General features: G+C 49.8%; 2 protein-coding genes across 7 annotated transcripts in view; one reads left to right on the top strand and one right to left on the bottom strand.

The window, feature by feature from the left end:
• EVC2 (EvC ciliary complex subunit 2) overlaps window positions 1–8,088 on the bottom strand; it is a 157,839-nt gene extending 149,751 nt beyond the window's left edge. Inside the window, exon 1 of the mRNA XM_069593234.1 lies at window positions 7,783–8,088. Coding sequence (XP_069449335.1) covers window positions 7,783–7,983 — 201 coding nt within the window. The 5' untranslated portion in view covers window positions 7,984–8,088. The remainder of the gene's footprint in view (window positions 1–7,782) is intronic.
• Window positions 8,089–11,301: 3,213 nt separating this feature from the next.
• EVC (EvC ciliary complex subunit 1) overlaps window positions 11,302–15,531 on the top strand; it is a 93,821-nt gene continuing 89,591 nt past the window's right edge. For all 6 annotated transcript variants that reach the window (XM_069593229.1, XM_069593228.1, XM_069593227.1 and 3 more), the window contains exons 1-2: window positions 11,302–11,903; window positions 13,832–13,957. In XM_069593229.1, the coding sequence (XP_069449330.1) occupies window positions 11,730–11,903; window positions 13,832–13,957 (300 nt within the window). In that variant the 5' untranslated portion in view covers window positions 11,302–11,729. The remainder of the gene's footprint in view (window positions 11,904–13,831; window positions 13,958–15,531) is intronic.

The raw sequence follows: 15,531 nt of genomic DNA, 5'->3' as shown, positions 1-15,531 counted from the left end.
AGGAGTGGTTGAAAAGTCATCTCTGTAAATGGCTTGTATGGGGAAGAGCTGCACATTTATCCTGACACCTGATGTAAATCTTTCTAAGTCAACCATCTCCACCAGCATCTGAGTAGAGGATTATACAATTGCATTCCTGGAAGCTGTCTAAGGAGACAACACAGTGCAGTGGAAATTTCACACAGTTAGACCTGAGTTCGAATCCCAACTCTGCTTTTAACGAACCCTCTGATGCAGGGAGAGCCTCAAGCCTCTGAATTCCCAAAATCCTGCTTGTTTTCACAGAGTGGTACATAAAACACTGGCTTGGGAGTTGGAGACCTAGATTTGAGCTTGAACCATTTATCTGCTGTGTGTCCTTGGTCAAGTCTCTTAGACTCTCTGAGCCTCAGATATTTCTTCTGCAAAGTGTAGAACTCCCCCCAGCTTGCTTCACCTTGTTCAGTGATGAAAATTTGTCCAAACAGGGCTCAGTCAACCCCTCCATCCCATCTTTGTGAAATACTGAACCCTAAAGAAGCACAGAGCCCTCCAATATAAAACTATATAACATGATAATCATCATGATTATCACTATAGTGCCTTGGCTAGAGCCCTTGAAATGGGCCAAGCCCCATGCTGTGCACAGCAGCATTATTCACAATAGCCTAAAGGAAGAAGGAACCTAATGTCCACTGATGGATGGACGGAGAAGCAAAAGTGAAGTGAAAGTTGCCCAGCTGTGACTGACTCCTTGTGACCCATACAGTCCATGGAATTCTCCAGGCCAGAAGACTGGAGTGGGTAGCCTTTCCCTTCTCCAGGGGATCTTCCCAACCAGGGGATCAAAACCCAGGTCTCCCACATTGCAGGTGGCTTCTTTACCAACTGAGCTGTCAGGGAAGCCCATGCAAAAGCGGTCCATGCATAAAATGAAATATCATTCAGCCTTAAAAGGAAGGAAAATCTGTCACAGGCTACAATATGGATGAAACATGAGGACATCAGGCCAAGTGAAATAAGCCAGTAACGAAAATGCAAATAGTGTATGATTCCACTTATAGGAGATACGTAAAATTCATAGAGACAGAAAGTAGAAGGGTGGTTGTCAGGGGCTGGGGGACAGCAGAATGGGGGGTTGTTGATTGATGGGGACAGAGTTTCAGTATCACAAGATTAAAATAATTCTGCAGGTGGAAACACAAAAATGTGAATGTATTTAACATTGCTGAACTGTACACTTAAAAAGGGATAAGAGGGTAAATTTTGTTGTGAATGGTGGTGGTGGTTTAGTTGCTAAGTTATGTCCGACTCTTTGCAACCCCCTGGACTATAGCCCACCAGGCTCCTCTGTCCATGGGATTTCCCAGGCAAGAATACTGGAATGGGTTGCCCTTACCTACTCTAGGGTATCTTTCCAATCCAGGGATCAAACCAGCGTCTCCTAAATTGCAGGCAGATTTTTTACTGACGAGCCACCAGGGAAGACCATTTTGTTATGTATATTTTACCACAACTACAAATATAAATATATAAATAAAGCAGGTCTATGATCATCTAGGAAAAAACTCTGAGATATATCAAGTGAGATCACTGGATCACAACACGATGAATAATACAGTCTCACCTAATAAAAATGACAATAAAAATAAAATAAAACAAAAATAAAATAAAAATATTTAATAAGTTTAAAAAATATTTAATATATTGCTATATATTTGATAGTTTTATTCACTTTATTTTTTATATAAACTATGTTAGTACATCTGCGTGCATAGTCAGTCACTAAGTCACAACCAACTCTTTTGTGACCCCATGGACTAGTAACCTGCCAGGCTCCTCTGTCCATGGAATTTCCCAGGCAAGAATACTTAGTGGGTTGCCACTTCCTTCTCCAGGGGATCTTCCTGACCCAGGGATTGAACCCTAGTCTCCTGTGTCTCCTGCACTGGCAGGGGGATTCTTTACCACTGAGCCATCAGAGAAACCCCATATTAGTACATATAGTTACATATTTGGTAAGTTACTTTATTAGTACCTATACTTATATATTTAGTAATATGAAAATATATGTAGATATTTAACAATATGTTTAGTATTAATTACTTATAGGTTAATATATAGTTACATGTTTAACAATATGGCATATAACACCATAGATCATAACCATGTATTATTTTTAAAAGCCTAGGCAGAAGTATGCAGAAGTGTTAGCCTTGGGGACTTGGGGACCGAGTATGTGTGCAGTAGAGGGGATCCCTGTCTCCACACTGCATGTATTGCTTTGTTCCTTGTAACAAAGAGCATGTGTCCATGTCTCACCACAACAATAGCAAAAACGACAGTAATAAGGCCCCAAGTGATGGGGACAAGACCTCTCATGCCTGGTAGAAACATTGTCCCTGAGATCTCCCTGGACAGGTATGTGTGGCCAGAACAACCACTAGCTCATAACACGCCTCCATAAGGTGGAAAGAGGCGCCATTTTCTCCTAAGAATGCCGTGTGCCAGACCCTATCTTTGCTGCCATTTGGCAGGAGAAAAGAAATCTAAGAGCTTCCATTCTAGGCCCTGCATAGGGACCTCCTTCTAACAAGTATAGTACGTTGGGCGGGCAGGGAGGGTTGGGGGAATGGGTAGTGAGTTCATGGCAGAGCAACCTGGCCAGTGCTGGTCCAGCCAAGATTTCAAGGTCAACAACAACAGCAAAGCATCCCAGAAAAATTCCTCTAAATTGCTTGTCCCTACTCCTGAAATTTAAGACCACGCCATAGTTTCCACCTTATCTAACATTTCTTCCCCTTTGACTGGGAGTCAGCTAAGGAATCATTTTTGTCATTTTGTGTTTCATTTAAGGAAACACTGACTAATTAGATCATTTTCACTGTGTGGGCAGGCATCTGTTCCCAGCTTAATTTTTGGACGCCAGGCAGAATTCCAGGCAACTCACAGTTATTTGACAGTCTTCCATCTTTGTTTCCACTGGTAGTAACAGCTTTCTTAAATATTCCACTCTTTCAAATAAGTTAACTAACAGTATCTCAAATTTATGTTCATATCTAAACTAATGTTCCCAAACTGGGAAAATTTCTAGTCAAAGAAAATTCCCAAAGCTGTTTTGTAGGACAAGGTGTTCTGTACATTACTTGTTATGTGGCTGCATATCATTATGAACATAGAGACCACATTTTAATGTTTCTAAATCTGTCTCCTTTGATGCTCAGAAATTGAATATGTGCTTAGAACCATGGGGTATTTTTTTCACTGTAATAAACTAGAATGAAATCTGAAAACAACAACAAAACTAACAAAACAAAGGTTGTTTTAAAAAAATCCACAAACAGCCATAAGTCATGTTGCCAGACGCACCCGGATGAATCCCAACAGAAACCACCCTGCAAAATCCTCACCCAGTCCTCCTCCAAACTGCCAAGGGCCTCACAACAAAGGAAGTGACAGCTACATGTACAGTGATGTCCTGGGTGGGGGCCTGGGACCAAAAAGGACATTGGGTACAAGAACTAAGGAAATTTGAATAAACTATGGACTTTTTACAATGGCTTGTCAAGGTTAGACCATTAATTGTAATAAATGTACCTTACTAGGGCTTCCCAGGTGGCTCAGTGGAAAAGAATCCGCGTGCCAGTGCAGGAGACATGAGAGACACGGGCTCAATCTCTGAGTCAAGAAAGATGCCCTGGAGTAGGAAATGGCAACCCACTCCAGTATTCTTGCCTGGAGAATCCCATGGACAAAGGAGCCTGGCAGGCTATATAGTCCATGGGGTTGCAAAGAGTCGGACACGACTGAATGACTAAGTACATGTGAGTGCACATACCTTACTAACGTCAGATGCCAAGAGTAGGGGCAGCTGTGCATTGAGGGGGGGGAATATATATGAATTTTTTGCACCACGTGTATGATCTTTCTAAAATCTAAAACTGTTCTAAATACTAAAATCTGTTAACTAAAAAAATACAAGAATTAATTGTGAGGTCTCTGGGGTGGACAGTGGTGCCACAGGGCACCAACTCCCACACACATCTGCCTGTGCCATCCCTGCCCCTGGAATTCTCCACCTATTCTTTCCCCAGCACTTGCCGCACGGCAGGCTCTGTAGCAGGCCCCTGACTTCATGGAAGGACAAAGGCCCCGTTCCAACAGACACTTCCACTCAATGGAGAGGAGCACGATAGCAAGTGCCCAGGGAGCAAACAACTCAGCAAGCCCTCTTGGCTGAGGCTCCTTGAGGTCTCATCAGTTCCTGGGTGTCACTAGCCTAGGCGTGCCTCTCTGGGGGCTCCTTGGCCACCATGAGCAGCCTGGTCCCACAGAGACCATGCCAACCACCAGTCAATACCCCACTTCAATGTCCAGCCTTCCCTTCGCTGACAAGGTCATGATGACCTCAACGGTCTCATTTCACAGCCAGTTCTCCATCCCCATTGCACACAACTCACCGGCAGTATTTGGCATGAGTGCAGTAGCATCTTATGGCTGCTGTAACAAGTCACTACAAACCGAGCGACTCAGAACAAATATATGCTTATTATCACATGGTTCTGGAGGTTGGGAGTCTCACATAGGTCTCACTGGACTAAAATCAAGGTGTCTGCAGGGCTACATTCTTTTCTGGAGGCTGTGGGGGCAGCCTCTTCCAGCCTCTAGAGGCAGCCCACCCTCCTCAGTTCATAGCCCCTTCCTGCATCTTCAAAGCCAGCAGCAGCAGGTTGAGGCCTCACAGGGCATCTCTCTGATCTTCTTTCAAGGTCACATCTCCTTCAGACTCTCTCCTGCCTCCCTCTTCCATTTTGAAAGACCCTTAGGATTATACTGGTCCACCGAGATGATGCAAGGTCAGCTGAGTAGCAACGTGAATTTCACCTGCGATGTCAATCTCCCTTTGTCAAGGGATGGAACACACTCACAGGCTCCATGGATCGGGATGTGAACATCACTGGGGAATCCTCTCTTCCCGAAACGCCTTCCTTCCTTGTCCTTGGTTTCCTTCCTATAAAATCAGCCACACTTTCTGATCTCCTTTGCTGAATCTTCTTTCTGGTCTGGCCTTGGTATTGCTCCAGGCCTCTGCCCTAAGGCCTCACTCTTCGCAAACTATACTTACCCTCAAGGAAAACTCAGCCAGGTCCTGGGTACACCAGGGTTAAAGGCATGTGTGCACTGACCACTCCCTGGTAAAGATCTCCAGCTCAGAATTTTCACCCAGATCAGGACTCACCCATCACTACTCTCCTACACATCTCTACCTGGATGCCACGTGGTGGGGGGCAGGGGTGGAGGTTCATACTCAATAAGACCAAATCAGAATTCCTCATGGCCTTCTGAGGCTTCTGCATATGAGCAAACGGTATCCCTAGTCTTCTGTGTGTTCAGGCCCAAGTCCTTGTTTTCATTCTTGACTCCTTCCTTCGTCTCTCTCAGTCTGCATCCAGTCACAGCAAACTCCGCTGGCTCCACTTTCAAATATATATCCCAAATCCAGCAGCTTCTCAGCAGCTGTCCACTAACCTCACTGGTCCATTTCATCTCCATCATCTGCCTGGTCTCCTGCCTGCCTCTGCTCTTGGTCGTTACTTTCATCGCTGCCCTCTATTCTCATAGCTGCCATGGAGATGCTTTAAAAAGATGAGTCAAAGCAGGTCACTTTTCTGCTCAAAACCCACCCACAGCTTCCAACAAAATAACAGTCAGAGTCTTAAGCACCATCCACAGGGCCTTTCCTGATGTGGCCCCTCCCCATCCTCTGGCCCCACCTCCACCCACTCCTCCTTCCTCCGCCCCATCCCTGCTCTAATCACACCAGCCTCCGTTCGGTCCTGGACCACACCAAGCACATTCTGCCTCTGGCCTTGGTCCTCACTGTCTCTGGCCTTTGTCCTCATACGATCTCCTTTGGGAAGTTTTTCTCCAGAAGCAACCATGTCCCTCCCTCATTCCATCCAGGGCTCTGCTTAACTGTCACCGCCCCAAAGCACTTTCTGTGACCACCCTGTCCAAACAGCACTCAAAGCCACCCCTTCCAGTCCACTCTGCCCACTGCACTTCTCTACAGCCTGAACTGCCAACTCCTACATCATAGATTAATACCACTTGGCGCCCTTTTCCCCCTAAGAATGCTGGATTCTAAAGGGCAGAGACTGTCTTGCTCTCTCATATCTCAAGCACCTACAACAGTCTGATGCCTAAAGGGGGTGTCCATAAACACTCAGAAGACTCTTGCCCACTCAAGTCTTCACTGTCTCTCTCCTTCCAGCACACTTCCAATAGAACTTTCTGGGATGGTGGGAATGTTCTATGGTCTGGGCTGTCCAATATGGTAACCACTAACCTATGGAGCCACCAAGCACCTGCAACGTTTAAATTCAAACAGCCACAACATGGCCAGGGCTACTGTACTGGACACAGCAGTTTCAGAACATCTGGGAAATGGTTGTAACTATTACCTCACTCTTTGCAGGAAGGGATAAGGATTAATAAGTTAACATGAGCATTTATGCTCTGGTTTTCAAAGCACTCTTGTGAATGGCCTGGCAACAAACATCTACCTGAATGTTCTGGCATTGACTTTACAAAGCAAAGAGCAGTTGAGGACAGGCGGGTGGGCTCTGAATGTGAGAGCACAGGACGGGCCTGGGGGGCATGGCACTCTGGGTCTCAGTTTTCTCTTCGGCAAAATGGGCCAGATACTTCCCATCTCAATGGCCAGGAACAAGTAAAAGGACTCTGTGAAAACGTTCATCATGATCTTTCTAAAAGCTCAGAAAATTGACACAGTATTATTATTTTGTCTTCTCTAGTGAAAGCCTAAGAACCAATCATAGACAGTGAAAGAAATCTCATTTAAAAGACCTAAATCTCTGCAGCGAGTATAGCAGGCACCCTGGGGCCTATACTTAGAAAATGCAACAGAATAAGAGGAGCCAGGCCCTGAGGAAGGGCTGGGAGGACCACAAGGCAGCGACAGGCCAGACCACTGGACAGGCATTCCTGGGAGCAGAAGCCTGGATTTGCAACTGTGGTCAGAGTGAAAGCGGGTGTGAGCAGGGGAGAAAAGTGGTCAGATGTATACCACAGACAGGTCATCTACAGGTCCGGGGGACATGAATGGTAGAACGCACAAATTAGGGGAGTGGGGGTAACCCAGAGGAAAGAGTCATCAAAGGCCAGAGGCTGAGGGATGGGGGACTGAACCTAATGGATGCAGCCTGGATGGGAGAAGGACAGACATCTGAGATGATCAGGAGGAAAAGGCAGTGGGCCTGGCGATCAGATTTGGGAGAGGAGGAGGAGGAAGTATCTAGGATGTGAGCCAGAGCTCCATGCCCTCCCAAGTTAGGGACCACAGGGGCAAGGGCAGGGTGAAGTAGAAATGGCTACATTTGCACTCGCAGAAAACTCCAGCCATTGTGCCTTTTATCAACTGCTGCACTCTTCCGGAGCACTCACCTGCGAAAGTCGTTCTATCTGCACTCCTGAACTCATCTAAACGCTCATATCGACCCGCTGGGGTAGACCCTGCAATAGGTACAGATCAGAAGCGACCTGCCCTAGGTCTCAGAGCTCTTAGGTAGCCGAAGGGGATCTACCGGGCCGCCTGTAAGGTCCAAGCTCTCAGCCACAAACCACACCGCTTTCCCCACCTTTCCAGGGCGTTTTCCGGCCACAAGCTGGATCCACCAGGGTTGCATCTTACTCAGATCCCGCCCTCCCTTTCGGGTAATTTCCCCAACCCAAAGGGGGGCGCCCCCCTCAGACCCGAGACTGGTAGCCGGTCCTCCTTACCTGGGCGGTCCGCTCAGGCCCCGCCCCGGGAGCCTTGGGGGGGTCCCGGAGAGGCCGCGGGCCCAGGGGGTGCTGGAGGGGAACCCGCCTCGCGGGGAGCTGGCCGAGGTTTCTGGACTCCGCGGGCAGCGTCAGTGCAGCGGCCAGCAGGCTCCCCGCCAGCACCCACGTGGCGCGCCCCGGGCCCCTCGCTGAAAGCATTGCCGGTCTGGGTCCCGCGACCCCGCAAGTGGCTGGTGCAGGCGGAGTTGGGGCAGCTTCCGGACCCCAGGCCCTGCCCCGCCGCCGCCGAGCATGCTCAGTGCGAACCCCCGCGGAAAGTTTTCTGGGAACAAGACACTGGCATCTGGGGCTTGGCGGGCCAGCAGGAGGCCTTGGACCAAGCGCGAGAGGGAGGAAAGGAGGGAGGGAGCCAAGCTGGCGAGGCCTGGGAGAAGTGGCCACACTTGGGTTTCCTCGTGCTTCACCTGGGGGCTCTACCAAAATCAGATCGGGTGACTCCTGCTCCCAGAAAGTTGAGAGGTTCCAAGTGCTCCTCTGTTAATGCCTACTCCGTTCTCTAAGTCTCAGCTCAGGCCGGTCTCCTCCAGCAAGCCTTCCCTGATACAGTGGACGGAATCCCGAGTCTACGCAGGAGCAGCAGCCCTCTTCCTCCCTCTCTCCCCCTCCCCCCATTAGCGAACTGGGAAGCTTTTGGAGAAGGAGAACCATAGGGGTGCAGGATAGCAAGGAGAGGGGCTGGGCGGGAAATTGGCAGCTCATGGCCAGAGGGCAAGGCCAGTTTTCACATCCTTTCAGGTTCAGTTCAACCCAGTCCGTTCCCACTGCCTGAGCCCTCATTGTGGATGAGCCCTTGGACCAGCTCAAGAACCCATTCCCACATCCCCTGGTCAGGCTGTGGACGGATGTTCTACCTATACGGCTTTTCATTAGAATCCAGCTTGGCTAAGAGATGCCTGCGCACACACGGGAGGATCCTGAGATACACCAAATACCAATTTGACTGGGAACCAGGCAAATCATAATGATTGGCCAAAGGAGAACCCAAAGAAATGCCTCATATAGGTGACTGAGGCTGCCCTGGGGGTGCAACTCAGGGACTCTCCATCTGAGTGTTTGTCTGCAGGTACTGTATTCCTTTCCCTCCTATAAATACTTTACTTGCTTCACTACTCTCTGTCTTTATGGAAATTCTTTTCTGCAAAGCCAAAGGGCCAGATCCCTTGTCACTGACTCCTGGTCCAGTGGCTAGGGTCCAGTGCTTTCACTGCCACGATCCAGTCCAGTCTCTGGCTGGGAACCTAAGCCCTGCTCCAAGCCATTGCAGGCAGAGGCCAGACACTGGGGACTTACCTCTCTGGGGACACCGAGAGGGGAGCTGGTGTCTGGAGCCAGGAGTCAGCAGCTGAAGAATCTCCCAGAACACTCTATGGGGGCAGGGGGTAGGGCTCTTATTCCCCGGGGCCCTCAGGGACAGCTCATACCTCTTCAGTCTCAGCCAGGAAATCTGGTGCTTGTAACCCCCTACTCCTACCCCTCCAACAGGCCTTTCCTGACTTCACAGGGACAAGACAGGGAGGTTTGGGAACCTGAGAATTTATTAGCCAAGCTTTCCCCATGGGGTTCACTGCCCTCAGTGCTACCCAGCATGTGCCTGGAATGAGACAAGGCAAAAGGCTAGATGCTGGAGGATTAATTCTTTTAGAAATTTAAGGGATGATTTTTACCTTCAAATAATTGTATAATAAAGAAAAATGCAAACACCATAGTTACCGAGTCCAAGCTCCCTCTGCTCGCCACACAACAGGACAATGAATCTGAAACACAAGGTGTTGAGGCCAGGAAGATGACTATTTGGAAAGCCAGCTGATGGAGAAGATAACAGGTTAGTGCCTAAAATAACCATCTTGTCAGGGCCTGGTTGCCAGGTTCTTTTATGGATCAGAGATGGGAGGGAGGTGAGGAAACAAACTAAAAAGACTATTCAGTCCTTGCAAATTCCTCTAGAATGGCAAGCCTTAGGCAGGGGGATGTGTATTCCTTGCAGTCCTTCACAGGTAGGCAGATCAGGTTATCTCCCTGAAGCAGGCCATCATGTATGTTTATCATAACAAAAAGAAAGGCTAGAGTCACAGAAGCAGATCCAGTGTAAATTTAAAATTAGCCCTTCCTGATTACACTCTATTTAAAACTTTTTATTTTGTATTGGGGTACAGCCGATTAACAAACAATGTTGTAACAGTTTCAGGTGAACAGTGAAAGGACCCAGCCATACGTACACAGTTGTCCATTCTCCCCCAAACTGCCCTCCCATCCAGGCCACCCCATGATAATTAGCAGAGTTCCATGTGTCATAGGTCCTTGTTGGTCCTTGTAGGTCCTTGTTAGTCCTTGTAGGTCCTTGTTGGCTATCTATTTTAAACCTAGCAGTGAAAGAACACTGTATTTTTAAAAATAAAAGCCTGAATATCCAAAGAAATAGCCAGCGTAAAGCAAGAACTTCTGGTTTTTGCACTCAGACATGTTCCCAAGAGTCTTGGAGATGCTCCTGGGGAAACATTTAACTCTCCGCGTGGCAGAGAGTGTGAGTCCTAAAGCCGGACAGACACAGGTGTGACTCTATCTGCCCCATTTTCTATTGCAAGACCTCGAACGAGTCACGACTCCTGTCTAGCTGTCAGTTTCTTCATTTATACAAAGTAAATCTACATAGTAGTTCCCATCTTGCCAGCTTGGAAGGAATGAAAAGGAAATGATGGAAAAACCCAGAAACTTGAGCTGGATGTCCAGGTAGAGGACATGAAACCCCTCTCTGTTGAAATAGATCCCTATGTTACCTCTGCTCTGGCCCTCATAGGGAATTAAGCTCCAAAGGGTAGAAGTGTGTGTGAGTGACTCTGTGTGTGTGTGTGTGTGTGTGTGTGTGTGTGTGTGTGTGAGAGAGAGAGAGAGAGAGAGAGAGAGAGAGTGACTCTGTGTGTGTGTGTGTTTGTGTGTGTGTGTGTGTGCCCCAGCAGCCAGAATGAGAGCTAGCATCAGTAAATGTTGCTTATAGAACAAACAGATGCTGAACTCATCTGCCTATCTCCCTGCAAGATGCTCTCTGCTGGACCTTGTCTGGTTGATGGCTAGCCTGGTGCTGGTTCAGACAGTACGGTCTCTGGATAGGCTGAGTGAATGAGTGACCACGTGGCATCTCCGTGGCTAGCCAGGGCTGGATGTAAGCATCTCCCTATAGGTTGACTTACAGGAAAGCATGGACCATCCCTGAAGAAACTAGCAGTAAAACAGGAGTCTTCAGGCAACCAGTTCAGAGGCAGGGCCGGACTCTGAGACCCAAGGATGGCCAACTGCTAGAGGTCATGGGGCACGGCTGAGTCACACCTGCAATGAATCACTCACCGCGGACCCTGATCCTCACCAGGAGGAGGGGCGCATATAGTAAACGCCCATCTCAGAAGGCTGGTAAGAAAGTTACTTGGATTATCAAGCTAAATGCTCAACAAATTCTAAGCATTCGATAAACTTAACCGAGCAACACCCTCCTCGGGTGAGGACCTGGCTGAGGTCCTCGGCCCCAGTGGAAATCGGAGCCCTCTGCAAAACAAGACTCCTCCCGGAAGGTTCTCCTCGCTGGGAAGCGCGCCTCTGGCCGGGCATGCTCAGTGCAAAAGGCAGGGCCGGAGGCGGGGGTGGCTCAAAGTTTGGAGCAAACGGTCCAGACTCCTCCCTCCGGCTGGGCAGCTCCGGAAAGCAAGAGAGAAGCAGGAGGAGGAGGATACACAGGCCGGAGAAAACGACGGAGCGCTCCGCGCCTCTCCCCTGACCCCGCCGGGACCCGGAGTCCGGCAGCGGGCACCCGCCAGGGATGGAGCGCCGGGCGGCGGGCCGGTGCAGCGCGCGGCGGCGGGCGGGAGGCGCCGGGCCGGCCGCCTGAGCGCCCCCGGATGGCCCGCGGCGAGACGAGCTGCGGGACCGACGCGCGGCTGCGGCTGGGCCGGGACGCGGTGCGGCCAGCGCCCGCTCTGCTGGTCCCCGCCGTGCTGCTGGGCACCGCGCTCGGCCTCGGCCTCGGCCTCTGGCTCGGCTGCCGCTCCGCGCGCCCGCGTCTCCGGCACCAGGTGGGTCGGCCGGGCGGGCGGCCGGGTGTAGGCTGCGAGGGCGCGGTCCCCCCTCGGCGCCGGGGTCCAGGCTTCCACTTGAGCCTGATCACGGGCATCGCGCGCGCGACGGGTCCTGCCCTGGGGTCTAGTGTTCCCCTTTTGCTCCGGGAGTCTGCTGGAGACAGTAACTGCAGTGGGAGGCGGCCAAGTGACATACGGGCTTTGGCTTGCGATTCCCCTGAAGGGTCCGCTCCATCCAACAACTACCTGTGACCTTGGACCATGAGGTCTCCAGGCCGCAGTCTCCTCTGCAGCATCAAGGATTCGGACTGATGGGCTGGGCTCACCGTGGTGGGCTGGAGGGCAGGGAATTCCCTTGCCTCCCCCAGTCTCCCCATCCGCCTGTCTATTCTGCTTCCTTGCTGTGTGGATTCCCCCGCCCCACCTCCCCTGGAGACCACCCTGCTACATCAGCATGCACTCATCATTCCACACAGCAAAAGTTTGGGGAGCACCTTCTACTGCTAGGCAACGCCTGGGGACATCAGTGTGCTCCTGCCTCTGGAGGAAGATGGAGTTGGACAGATTACTAGTAAACACTTGATTGTAACACAGCCAGAGGAGTTCTGTAATGGGGAAATGGAAACACTAGCATTGCTGGCTGTGTGCTGGGTGCTGAGCCACACTCTGTACTTGAAGTGTCATCTCATTGAATCAGGAAGCAACAGTTAGGAACTGGACATGGAACAACAGACTGGTTCCAAATAGGAAAAGGAGTACGTCGAGGCTGTATATTGTCACCCTGCTTATTTAACTTATACGCAGAGTACATCATGAGAAACGCTGGGCTGGAAGAAGCACAAGCTGGAATCAAGGTTACCGGGAAAAATATCAGTAACCTCAGATATGCAAATCACACCACCCTTATGGCAGAAAGTGAAGAGAAACTAAAAAGCCTCTTGATGAAAGTGAAAGAGGAGAGTGAAAAAGTTGGCTTAAAGCTCAACATTCAGAAAACGAAGATCATGGCATCTGGTCCCATCATTTCATGGGAAATAGATGGGGAAACAGTGGAAACAGTGTCAGACTTTATTTTTGGGGGCTCCCAAATCACTGCAGATGGTGATTGCAGCCACAAAATTAAAAGACGCTTACTCCTTGAAGGAAAGTTATGACCCACCTAGATAGCATATTAAAAAGCAGAGATATTTTGCCAACAAAGGTCCATCTAGTCAAGGCTATGGGTTTTCCAGCGGTCATGTATGGATGTGAGAGTTGGACTGTGAAGAAAGCTGAGCACCGAAGAATTGATGCTTTCGATCTGTGGTGTTGGAGAAGCCTCTTGAGAGTCCCTTGGACTGCAAGGAGATCCAACCAGTCCATTCTAAAGGAGATCAATCCTGGGTGTTCTTTGGAAGGAATGATGCTAAAGCTGAAACTCCAGTACTTTGGCCACCTCATGCGAAGAACTGACTCATTAGAAAAACCCTGATGCTGGGAGGGATTGGGGACAGAAGGAAAAGGGGATGGCAGAGGATGAGATGGCTGGATGGCATCATTGATTCTATGGACATGAGTCTGAGTGAACTCCGGGAGTTGATGATGGATGGGGAGGCCTGGCGTGCTGCGATTCATGGGGTCGCAAAGAGTCGGACACGACTGAGCGACTGAACTGAACTGAATGAAAGTATTGTGACCAGCATCGATGTTAAGCTGTTGCCCCATCGCAAGCAGCTTTCAGGCTACTAGGGGTGGCAGCAGGGTGGTGACCGACTCAGAAGAACAATGGAATGAGCCTCGAGCCAAGTATCACTTCCAGGGCCTGAGGACACTGAGGGGACCAGTAGACATGACGGCTGGGCAGTGGGGGGCTGATGGCTCCTGCAGGGCACTCAGCTGACCGACTCTGACATGCTCTCCTGCTCACCTCCACCTTTGGGTTTTAGAAAGACGACACTCAGAGTCTGCTCAGGAATTTGGAGTCTAACATCCAGACCCCGTCAGCAGCTGGGTCCCCATCCAGGAGGAGGAAGAGAGAAGCACTGACTTCAATGGATGAAGAGCCTCTAGATGTAAGTGGGGTGTTGGGGTGCATCGGAGGAGGCTCACGTAGGATGTCCTATGTCCAGGACACAGATTATCCAGATGAGCCCTGACAGATTAGGTGTCCCAATAGGCTTCTCTTGGAGATATAACTTACACACCAAAAACACACAGATTTCAACTTACAGCTTAATGAGAGACAAGTGCATACACTCTTGTCACCGAGACCCCAATCAGGAATGTTCCTTTATTCCAGAAATTTCTTTAGTGCTCCTTGTACAGACAGCCACTGCTATGACTTCCGTTGCCGTGATTGGTTTTGCTGCTCTAGAGTTTTACATGAGAGCAATCGCACGCTTTCTTGTGCCTGCTGGTCTAGGTCATTGCTGCACTGATCAGCCACTGGTCCCTTTCAGTTGCTCAGTGTGCTGTGGGGATATGTCACCAAGCGTGGGTGGTTTCCATGCCTGGTTATTCTGAACAAGGCATCTGTGAGTATGTGTAAGTCTGTTTCCATTTGGTTTCATTTCTTCTGAGTAAGTATCTAGGAGTGGGAGTTCTGGGCCTCTGACGGAAATGTTAAGAGATGGATGTTCCCTGTACCTTTCTTTCCATCCCCTCGTTCTACATCCCCCACCCTGAGTCAGCCCATAGGGTATCGCTTCATACGTGAGCTCCATGGATGAAGAGGGCATTTCTTCCAAAGGAAGAATGAGTGACTTCTAGTCACTTCCTAGTCCCTAGAAAGTACCACAGACTCCAGTCATTCAGCATCAATTGCCAAAAGGTAAATATAGACATCTAGGTAAGTGAAGTTGCTCAGTCGTGTCCGACTCTTTGCGACCCCACGGACTGCAGCCTACCAGGCTCCTCTGTCCTTGGGATTTTCCAAGCAAGAATACTGGAGTGGGTTGCCGTTTCCTTCTCCAGGAGATCTTCCCAACCCAGGGATCGAACCCAGGTCTCCCACATTGCAGGCAGACGCTTTAGCATCTGAGCCACCAGGGAAGCCCAAGGGAGGGAAAGAGCGAGAGAGAAAGAAAGAAAGAAAGATCCTGGGAAAGGGGGAAGGATAGAACAAAGTTTCTTATTTAGCATCTCCTGGATTCTAGGCATTTTTACATATGTCATTTCTGAGTGATGTAAACTGTCATGTGGAGTCTCTCACGCAATCCTTTCAGCACCTTGTTTATGTGCCCAATTTTCCAGATGGGGAAACTGAATCTTGTGGAGCCAGGTCACTATCCCAAGCCTTGAAGCTGATATTTGGACCTGGGGATGTTCAACTCCTGTCCAGGAGGGCTGCATCCCCACACCCCATGGCCCCTGATAGTCAGGGGCCTGACTCTGCAGCCTCCGCTCACCAAAGGAGGAGAGCGGGCCGGGTGTTTTAAAACAGATTTCACCAAAAAGTTGGAAATCCATAGGGGAAGCTTCTGGATAAGCTGAAAATCCAGTTTTCGAGAGTCACACCCTGTCCGTACTTCCCAAGGGTTCTGAAGACAGGGCTTCTCCTCTCAGCCCTGGGCAAGATTCCCAGGAGGGATTGGAAGCCCCAGAGCTGCAGAGGAAGAGAGAGCGCCTGGCTGGTCTCAGTGATGAG

This window comes from Ovis canadensis, chromosome 6 (genome assembly GCF_042477335.2).
Source record: "Ovis canadensis isolate MfBH-ARS-UI-01 breed Bighorn chromosome 6, ARS-UI_OviCan_v2, whole genome shotgun sequence".
In the NCBI taxonomy this organism is placed as follows: Eukaryota; Metazoa; Chordata; class Mammalia; order Artiodactyla; family Bovidae; genus Ovis; species Ovis canadensis.
Note: the sequence above shows the minus strand (reverse complement) of the source record. Positions and strands in the feature narration are given on the sequence as shown.